This window comes from Leptidea sinapis, chromosome 9 (assembly GCF_905404315.1).
Source record: "Leptidea sinapis chromosome 9, ilLepSina1.1, whole genome shotgun sequence".
NCBI classification, from domain to species: domain Eukaryota; kingdom Metazoa; phylum Arthropoda; class Insecta; order Lepidoptera; family Pieridae; genus Leptidea; species Leptidea sinapis.
The window spans coordinates 9,162,512-9,173,579 of NC_066273.1; the positions used below are offsets into that span (position 1 = coordinate 9,162,512).

At 35.0% G+C, this 11,068-nt stretch overlaps 2 protein-coding genes across 2 annotated transcripts; both read left to right on the forward strand.

Annotated features, from left to right (window-relative positions):
- The first annotated feature begins 2,653 nt into the window (after positions 1-2,653).
- On the forward strand, positions 2,654-4,317 carry LOC126966238 (uncharacterized). The gene is made up of 2 exons (XM_050810198.1): positions 2,654-4,018; positions 4,134-4,317. Exons 1-2 carry the CDS (start codon positions 2,704-2,706, stop codon positions 4,148-4,150), a joined length of 1,332 nt encoding a protein of 443 aa, XP_050666155.1. The 5' UTR covers positions 2,654-2,703; the 3' UTR covers positions 4,151-4,317.
- Positions 4,318-4,755: 438 nt separating this feature from the next.
- On the forward strand, positions 4,756-10,165 carry LOC126966266 (signal recognition particle receptor subunit beta). The gene is made up of 5 exons (XM_050810247.1): positions 4,756-4,991; positions 5,130-5,296; positions 6,212-6,351; positions 7,365-7,496; positions 9,857-10,165. Exons 1-5 carry the CDS (start codon positions 4,883-4,885, stop codon positions 10,062-10,064), a joined length of 756 nt encoding a protein of 251 aa, XP_050666204.1. The 5' UTR covers positions 4,756-4,882; the 3' UTR covers positions 10,065-10,165.
- Positions 10,166-11,068: the final 903 nt, after the last annotated feature.

Sequence of the window (11,068 nt, forward strand, 5' to 3'; positions counted from 1 at the left end):
CTTCCTCATCCCATAATGCCCCTACAACCCACACGAGCCAGACTAGTATTCCTTCTGCTCCAACTACCTCATATAGGGAAACGGTTACTTCTCTTCCACACTCTAGAGCCCCATTAAGCAAGTCCTATGATAAAGCTGCTCATCAGGCCATTATTGCTGAGGTACCTTCAGTGTTCCCCAATGGCTCAGCATTAATGCATCAGTCTATTCCCTCCTCTACAGTACAGAATGAAAACCTCCTGGAGGTTCTCCTTTCACTCATTCTAAGTCTCATATCAAGTAACACTCTTAACATACCGTCCAACGTTGCCCATAAACTATCTCACATCTTATCCCTTTGTAACAATCATGGCCCCAGTGACCATCCTTCAATGGAACACCAGAAGCCTACGTCCTAGGAAACCAAGCCTTATTCATCTTATAAATAAATACCTTCCCTCTGCCATCGCCATATCTGAGACATGGCTGGCCCCTGGATCACACTTCAGGGTCCCGGGCTATGCATGCCTCAGGGATGATCGAGCAGATGGTATTGGTGCAGGCTGTGCCTTATTTATAAGACGCACCCTTCCCTTTTCCCCAATAATCCTTCCAAACCAACATCCTGGTATAAATATTGTTGCTGCAAAAGTTTTGAACATCTCCATGGTCTCTATATACATCCCTCAACCTCATTCAACTATGATTGCAGACATCCTCCATTTAATCTCGTCTATTCCCTCTCCTATGATTCTAATGGGAGATTTTAATGCACATCACATGTCTTGGGGCTCTAGCACTACTGATTATTTTTCTCTTTCCCTTCTTGATATTTTTGATGAATGTAATCTCTGCATAATAAATGATGGCTCTCCAACCCGCAGGGTTGCTCCTTCTCAAAATCCAAAAAGTGCAGTTGACCTGACCCTATGTTCTCCTTGTCTTGCTTCTCTTATTTCTTGGAACATCCTTCAAAATTCCAATGGCAGTGATCACTATCCTATTATCATTTCATTACCTGATAAAGTAATCCCTGCTCAAAATTTTTCCCCTTCTCTCAAATACAGATTAACAAATGCTAATTGGCAGCAATTTTCCATTTGCCTTGATGAAAAAATTTTAAGCTTTCCCAATCCTAACCATTCAAATGCTGTTGAAAATTATAATAAATTAGCAGAGGCCATGATATTTAGTGCTGACCAAAATTTTCCCATTAAAAAACCATCCAATAGTAAAATTTCAACTCCTTGGTGGGATTCAGATTGCACCAAGGCTGCTAAGGATAGAAAATTAGCCGAAAAAACATATAATAGGAGCATGACTTTGACCAACTTCATTAATTATAAAAAAGCTGCTGCCAAGGCCACTAATTTATTTGCCAAAAAGAAAAAACAAGGTTGGATCAATTTTTGCCAGAGCTTATCTCCCTGTACTCCATCTACAATTGTATGGAAACAAGTTAAAAAATTTAGGGGTTCTTACAATCCTTCGGAGCATGACTCAAGTGTAGATCCATCTGTATGGCTTGAATCCTTTGCAGATAGGTTGTCACCCCCTTCAGTTCCTAATGAAGACTATCTCCCTTCACCTCCCATCCCTCTCTCATCAACTCATAGTTTAGACTCCCCTTTCTCTTTTTCAGAACTCCTTCTGGCATTGGATGGCTTAGTTGACACTTCTCCCGGGGCCGATGGCATCCCCTATTCTTTCCTTAAACAATCTTCAATCAGATCCCAAGAATATTATCTCAAAATTATCAATAACTTATTTGATGTCGGTGCCATACCTCCATCTTGGAAAAATCAAGTGATCATTCCTATACTCAAACCAGGTCAGAGTCCATCTAAAGCCACCAGTTATAGACCTATTGCCCTATCATCTGCTCTTGCAAAAATATGTGAACATATGATCAAACATCGACTTGAGTGGTTTGTTGAATACAATAACCTCATTTCCGATTCCCAGTTTGGATTCAGAAAGGGGAAGAGCTCATTAGATAGCTTGGGTATCCTTACCACTGATATAAGATTAGCCCTTTTCCAAAAAGAACCTCTTTTGGCAGTTTTTCTAGATATAGAATCCGCATATGATAACGTGTCTCTTCCTCTGCTCAGGAGCAAACTCATTCAGCTGAGTATTCCAGCGAAGTTAACTCGATTCATATGCAATATGCTAATGGAGCGAACAATTACCATTAAAGGCCCATCCTCATACCTACCTCCTAAAACAGTTTGGAAAGGTTTACCTCAAGGTTCTGTTCTCAGTCCTTTACTATACAACCTGTATACCTCTGATATTTCTAGCACAGTTACCCCCTTTTGCCAAATCTTGCAATATGCAGATGATATTGTTCTATATACTTCTGATAAGTCTATACAGGCTTCTTCTATTCGTTTGAGTCATGCTCTAGAATATCTCTCATCATACCTCTTGCAACATGGGCTAACACTATCACCTTCCAAAAGTAGGGTAGTTTTATTCACCAACAAAAGACGTCTCCCTGTAATCAAAGTCAAAATTTACAATATTGAAGTTCCTTTTGTCGATAATGTTAAGTTCTTGGGTGTATGGTTGGATCAAAAATTGACAGGTGTAAAGCACTTTAACTACATCTCCCAAAAGTGTAAAAAAAATATTAATATCCTTCGCTCATTATCTGGTGTTTGGTGGGGGGCTCACCCCTTCACCCAAAGATTGCTATACAATGCCATAATTCGTAGCCACATGGATTATGGCACGTTACTTTTGGTTCCAGGCAATAAGGCAGGTTTAGATAAGTTAGACAAATTACAGGCAAAATGTTTGCGCATTATATTAGGAGCTATGAAATCTAGTCCTATTAATGCTATGCAGGTCGAGTGTGTAGAACCTCCCCTCTCGCTTCGTCGACAGTTCCTCGCTAATAAACTGTTTTTTAAATTTGCGGAATTCCGGGATCACCCTTTGCTGCATAAATTAGATCAATTAGTTGGCCTATACAACAATAACCAAATTTCTCAAGATAAGAGATCATGTCTTGCCCATAGTTACCTATTGTACTCTCAACTCCCTAACCCCTTTTTTCAACTTTCGAAATTACCGCTATTCTCAATGCCTTTCAATGCACTCACCTTCCAACCCTTAATAATTTTAGATCTGGGCATTAATAAGTTCACCATAGAAGCTAACAAAACATTTTCTCATGTTATGCATTCAGATTTCCAAAATTGGCATAAGATTTTCACTGATGCTTCTAAAATACACATGAGCCCAGTTGGTGTTGCAGTATGGATCCCCTCCACAAGAATTGTATTAAGTTATAGCTGCCCAACTGTCACTTCGGTATTCACAGGGGAAGCAATTGCTATACTTGAAGCTATTTTATTTATTAAGTCCCATGGCCTAAACAATTCTATTATATTATCAGACTCCAAAAGCTGCCTTCAATCCATCCTCTCAAATCCATTTCGCTCAAAAAGTAGGTTTCCAATTATACTTAAGATAAGAGAAAACTTGAAAGAGTGCTATGATCTCAACATCAACATAGTTCTAGCATGGATACCAGGCCATGCAGGTATAATCGGCAATGAAAATGCTGATGCTTGTGCCAGGTCAGCTGCTCATACAGGTTCCCAACAACATTCTCAAATCTTCTCTCATGACTTGTGCTCCACTTTGAAAATAAATATGTTTGAGAGGTGGTCAAACATCTGGCAGGTTTCCAAAACTGCTAAAGGCGTCTTTTATGGTGATATACAACCTGTAATCCCTTTAAAACCGTGGTTTTCGAAATTTAGATTCCCCAATAAATCAATAATATCAACAGTTTGCCGGTTACGCTTAAACCACTCTTGCACTCCAGTATTCCTAGCCAAATTAAGAATTAGAGACCATTCTCTATGTGAATGTGGACTTGATGAGGGAAATGTAGACCATTTATTCTTTAATTGCCCTTTAATGAAGTCTTCCTTGTACAACTTTATACCTCCTGAAATCCCCCGCCCCACCTCCATGAAATGCCTCCTCACCTTTGTTTTCACTCCTTTTGTAAATACTTTATGTAAATATATTAAACAGAATAATATTAAGTTATAACTAACACAATAAATGTTTTATATAAGTAATATTATCAGTGTTTGTCCATTATAATCTAACAGCATGTATATTTGTTTCAGGTATAATAAGAAAATAAATCTGTTTTGATTCTGGGCACCGGTCATTACAATAATCACTTATAAATTCGTTTACACCGATCAAATGACACACTCTAAGCTTGTTGGTCTACTGAAACGTGACATTGGCGAGTTGTGGTGCCCCTTCCACAGAAGCCACTAGAAAGAATAGAATAGAATAGAACATTTTTATCGTCCGCTAAAATTTTCAACATCTCCATATGTGAATTTACTTAATTATTAATTTATTTACTTATTTCGTGACTATATTTTGAACCAATCTGTTTTATGAGAATAGTTATTTGTGACTGATGGAATTTTTGGGAATATAAATAGTGTACGCGTCATTTTTATATCTGAAATCAAAATACTTGCCCCCTTATTCATAATAGTCTGCTAACTTAAAGCATTACTAATTCTCACTCTGTCTTCTTCTTTTGACCTAAGTCAGAAGGAGAAAAAACACTCCTTAGCGGCTGTTTTAAGTTAGTGGAGCATTATGAATAAGGGGGTTGGTCTATGAAGCCACAATATTTATTCATACTTATCTACTCTGTGTAGAGAGCAAAGAATATTATGAATTTAGATGGCCGTCAGTTACGTCAGCTGTCAAACGATTTTAACGTGTCTGTTGAGTGATGTTTAGATACTAGTAGGAACCTACCTATCGTGTTTTTAAAAACATCTAAATACTGAATAGATATTTTATTAAATATTAAGAAGATTTAACAAATAACATTTTGATTATTAATATGGATCCAGAATCCGAAGTTACGAAAGAGAAGATTCACACAGAGCCAATATTAAACGATCCCCGGTATGTAACCCTACTAAGCGTGGTCATTCTTCTATTTACCCTTGGTAAGTATTTTTGTATTATTAGGTATGATCTCTATGCAACACTTAAGCTACAAAACTGAATCTAATGATCTGTCCATATTTTATAATAATTAAACTTTTTGTATTGCGCATTTAACTTTTTAAACGTGGCATTTACAGGGTTCTGGTGGTGTATATCAAGTCGTCGGCACTTACGAAACTCCGTCCTTTTAACTGGTCTCTCAGAAGCTGGAAAAACACTTCTATTTGTTCAACTTGTATACTCTCAGTATAGACAGACATTTACGTCTATGATTGCAAATGTTGAAGACTATATTACACCAAAAGTATGTATGGAATGGAAATAATGAAATATAAAATAAAATCAGTAAATATATTAGGTAAAGAATAAATCTTATGGATCATCTGATTGTAACATCACCACACCTATTCCTCATTATATTGGCATGTAAAGACTATCCAAGGCATAGTATAATAATTTATTCAACCTGTTTGTGCTTTGGATGATTTTTTATAGATTAATCAACTTTTATACGGAGGTGGATAGTAAAAGATTGTTAGTTATTACAATATAATACTTGAAATTCCATAATTATTCAATAATAAGTATTAGGGTGTGGACAATTATAGGTCTGTAAGATCAAATACTCAAGTAGTTTTGATAAAAAAGATATAATAGAAAACATTGACTCAGGAAATAACATGTTTGTAGTCCTAAGGCTAAGGTATGATGTTGTTGTTTCATAATAGAATATCTACAACATTCAATGATATCAACGATCATGACGTTGACATTTTTTACGACACATTTAAGTCATTTAGAAAAAAAGTTTTAGAAAAAATAACGACCACGGTAGATAACAGTTTGTATTAGAGTGTTAATGACTTATTAATTCTTACTTTTATTTTTTGTAATTCCACACCGAACCACTTTATAATTATTTACATTGTATAGTTTCTAGAATTAAGATTTATTACTAAGTTACTTAATTTTTTCATAATTAAAATGCTGAATGTAGCCTAATTAGAACCTAATTAGAGTAACCAACCTAGAATTAGGCAAATCAATTGTTAATGTTAAGTTGAGTTATTGTTGGTACATCTTAAATAAATAATGAAAAATTGAAATCAATCTGTGGCCCTCCACAAGTTATGTAGACACATTTTGTACATTTATTGTTTTTCATTGAATCTGTCTTAGTTATTGAAATTAAATTAATATTTTACTATTTTTGTTACAGAGCACATTGAGACTTGTAGATCTCCCTGGTCAAGAGAGACTTCGCAACAAGTATTTTGATCAGTATAAAAATAATGCTAAGGCAATCGTTTATGTTATTGATTCTGTGACCATTCAAAAAGAAATAAGGGATGTGGCAGAGTAAGTATTACTTGATAAATTGCATTATGTTTTTATACCTAAACACAATTTCACCTAAATCAACAAACCAGTTTATGCATAAAATAATAATATTGTGTGTTTTACACGAAATTTCTTGCCATGCACAACCACTTTTTGGAAACAATTGTCTGTACATCTCATATAAAAAAAATTGTGTATTATTCATATTTTTTCGGCATATTGGCATGATCTGAGCAGCTTATTCAATGATTATAACAATTTTTGAGAGTTTTAAGTTTTGATATAGTGCACTACGGAGAAAAAATTTAATTTTTACCTACATAGCTTTTCACGAAAATTGGTGTCAAATTATCTTTCAGGATGAATACAATCTTCATAATGTGTTTTAATGTTTTATTTAATGTGTTTCTACAGTGTAACAATGTATGTACTATTAAAGAGAAGATTATTTTTAACAGTGTTAGAATAGAAACTTAACTAATATATTTATTTTAACTAAAATTAACTAATTTGAATACAATGTAAATCCTCACGCACCACCATTTGCCCACAGGACATATAACTTTTTCCTGCTGTTTGCTCGTAAACATCAACAGCATGAGCTGCACTGAAAATACACACTGATAAAAATAAAATCTATAGCGATTATTTCTCACTATTACGAGATTCTTAAATTATTCAGCCGTTGTTTTTCACAGTATTGCTGTAAAACGTTCTCAATATTCCGTTGTGTTGCAAGCGTATATAGCAATGTAATGTATAGGTGACAGTTGTCCCGCAAGTAGTTTAAATTAATCAAAATCACTTTATTAATGTAGGTCAAGGAAATGACACTTATGAATATCAAAAATTTTCTTTTAATTTAATATTTACTGTCGGAAAAGGTTGAGCTAGGATGAATTATTTTTATTATTAATTACATATTTTGGCCTGTTTTAAAGCTTGAAATAATATCCAACACAAGCCAAAGATTACACAACAAGTAAATTAAAACATTTCCAGTATAAAACAAAGTTTCATTACTGTTTCAGATACCTGTACACAATATTGGTTGATCCGGTAATTCAAAGTAATTGTCCAGCTTTATTAGTGCTTTGTAACAAGCAAGACCAACCAACGGCAAAAGGCAGCCTAGTTATAAAAAGTTTGCTTGAGAAGGAACTGTGAGTGTAATTTTTATTATTTTTATGAAAATACGGGATGAGACGAGCAGGATGTTTAGATGGTGGTAATTGATGTGCCCTGCCCATTACAATGCAGTGCTTCTCAGGAATCTTGAATAGCCCAAAAATTCTGATTGGCACTACAATTTCACTCATCACCTTGAGACTTAAGTTCTCAAGTATCATTTGCCCAAGAATTTCACTAGCTATGGCACCCTTCAGACCGAAACACAGTAATTCTTACACATTACTGCTTCACGGCAGTAATAGGCCCTGTGCATAGGAGCCTCCCTGACTGTCGCATAATTGACTGACAACACAATATGTTACTTTGACTCTTCATTCAGCTATGTGATTCCATGTTAAATAACTCATCACAAAAACCCAAGTTTATGAAGATACAAAATAGAGAAAACAGTTCTTTAAATCAGACATTATTTTCACAAGTGTATTTATGTTTTAAAATAGATACCCTAGATTTTAATTACTAAACAAAGGTTCTATGTTGTCCTCCTTAAAATCTGTGATAGTGAGTGAACAGTAAAGCATAGATCATTTATATGTAAACTAGAATTTAGGACTAACCACTATTTTGAGCAATTACCACGGACTGGGAATAAAGCGAACACCCTCAGGCTCTTTAATTATAAATGTTTATTGTATGATATTACATTACAATCCATATTTTATATAAAAAAAAAAGCCTGCTGAGTTTCTTGCGCCCATTCTTCTCAGGTCTAAGGCAGTCTCTTTTGAATGGGTGGTAGATTTTGACGTTCAATAAGTGATTTTAAATCCTATTTTGAATAAAAATATTTGAATTTGAATTCAAACACAAAGTGTCATACAAATCACGATTGTAAGATTGTCACACAAACTAAAGGGAAATAGATCTTATATTAATCGACAGTAAATGACGTGTTGTATTTGTATTGCTTATGATATGTATGTTGTGATTATACCCTGTCTTGCAACTAAAATATAGATAATTATTGTAAGAATGAAAGCATGCACTGTCTATAATCTAACATTATGATAATTGGTAGAATAATTATATGATTTCATTTTTTTTACCTCATATACTTGTTATAATACATTTTGGTTGGCTTAAAACTATTGATAGAAAGTTCGTACATACTTAAGTTAGAGATATTTGTACATTACATCATTGGTTATCAATTTATATTGATTTAATTGAAAAATACATAAAGATAGCTGAAAACTTTTTTGAAACATGTAACAGTTGTATTTTTTATGTATTGGGTTTTGTGTCAAATTTAAAACGATTTAAATTCGAATATCGACAAAATAAATCTTTAATTCAATAACTACTTTTTTAATTAGGCATTAGTAGTAGTAAGTTACGGTCAGCCAACAATAATGTTAAAATTTACTTTTGTAGTAGGTATTTGCTTGATTACAGGCATGTAAAAATAGATTCTTCTCAGCAGAGAAGAATTTATTTAGAAACCAATTAGCTTTCATATGGAAGAGGAGAACAAACGAGCATACGGGTGCTAAGTGATCACCGCCTTCTCTTGCGACACCAGAGGAATTACAGGATCGTTGCCAGCGTGTAGGAACACGATTTTTAGGGTTCCGTAGTCAAAATGGCAAAAAACGGAATTGTTATAGATTCGTCATGTCTGTCTGTCTGTCTGTCCGTCCGTATATCACACTCACTTTTTTCCGAACTATATGCTTAAAATTGGCAAGTAGATAGATGTATTCTGTGAACCGCATTAAGATTTTCATACAAAAATATAAAAAATAAACAATAAATTTTCGGGGTTCCCCATACTTAGAACTGAAACTCAAAAATTTTCTTTCATCACTCTCAATAGTTCAGGGGTATAATTGAAAAAAATAAACTATTATTAAAACATCGAACAAAGTTACAACGAACTTCAAGAATTTTTATATTATGATATTTTACTTGCTGCTACGGAACGCTGGGCGAGTCCAACACGCACTTGGCCGCTTTTATTTTCGGAGGTACCCATGTCATATCGACTTAGAACCACTGCACAAGGAAGCTCATTCCACAGCTTTAAAATAGCTAAGAGGTATTTACTGTGCAGGTAGTATCATGTACTATTATTTTTATTATCAGAAATAGCGAGTTATGTCAAGCTAAGTGATAAGTCATTTTCGTTACAATGCAGTGCCACTCAAGTATCTTGAAAAACTTCTTATTTTGAGTGGCAATGCAAGCAAGATGTTAAGTCTCATTGGCCCAGGAACAGTTACAAGTTATGCTTGTCGGCTCTGTCGTTGTACCCATCATGCCAGCATTAAGAAGCGTCCCACAAAGTTTAAACTTAAAATGTTACAAAATGCATTTTATATTTTTTTTACAGAAATTTAGTACGAATAACAAAATCAAGCCAACTGGAATCAGTTGATTCTACACAGACTTCTAACGCAAGCATTGGCAAAATAGGAAAAGATTTTGAATTCTCACATTTGAATTGTAAAGTTGAATTTATAGAATGTTCCGCTAATACTGGAGATGATGATAACCCGACTGATTTGAAGTCATTACAACAATGGATCTCAAAAGTGTAAAATGTTACCTTTTAATTTTGTACTTTCCTACGCTTTACTTATTAGGCTAAAACTTCAAAAGTTGCTGCATTTATAAATATATTAAATACATTTTTTATTAATTTGTGCCTTTTATTTTCTATCTTTATTTCCTAAAATATTTATTTCCGTGAGTCTACATGTCTTTAAGCAGGTTCATTTTAGCTTTCCATGAATAGAACAATCTTGGTATTGGTCACAGACGCCTTATTGAAAAGTATGCTCTTAAACTAAATAAATAGGTCAAAAAATTGGGATTCTAAATATAGTTTTCGAAATATTAAGTTGTTAACGGGTTGCTGACGTCGCCCGATGCTATGACGTCACGCGGGTGCATATGAAATCATTATCAGCCGGAAGACGTCCACTGCTGGACAAAGGCAAAAAATCAATTTCTTCACGTAGGTCACGGAAATGACACTTATGAATGTCAAAAAAATCAAATATTTATAATATTGAATCTACCGCTATTCGTAAAGGGTTGAGCTAATGAGAAGAAGTAGCAAGAAACTCATTGCCACTCTTTTATATGAAGATTTACATTTAAGTACATCGATTTTTTTTTATGGAATAGGAGGACAAACGAGCGTACGGGTCACCTGTTGTTAAGTGATCACCGCCGCCCACAATCTCCCACAACACCAGAGGAATCACAGGAGCGTTGCCGGCCTTTGAGGAAGGTGTAGTAGGAAGGTGGCGCTTTTTTTGAAGGTACCCATGTTGTATCGTCCCGGAAACACCGCACAAGGAAGCTCATTCCACAGCTTTGTAGTACGTGGAAGAAAGCTCCTTGAAAACCGCACTGTGGAGGACCGCCACACATCCAGATGTTGAGGATGATATCCTAACTTGTGGCGTGTCGTGCGAAGGTGGAATTCGGCGGCAGGAAATAGGGTAAACAGCTCCTCGAAACACTCCCCGTGATAAATGCGGTAGAAGACACACAATGAAGCGACTTCTCTACGCAACGCCAAGTGATCCAGCCG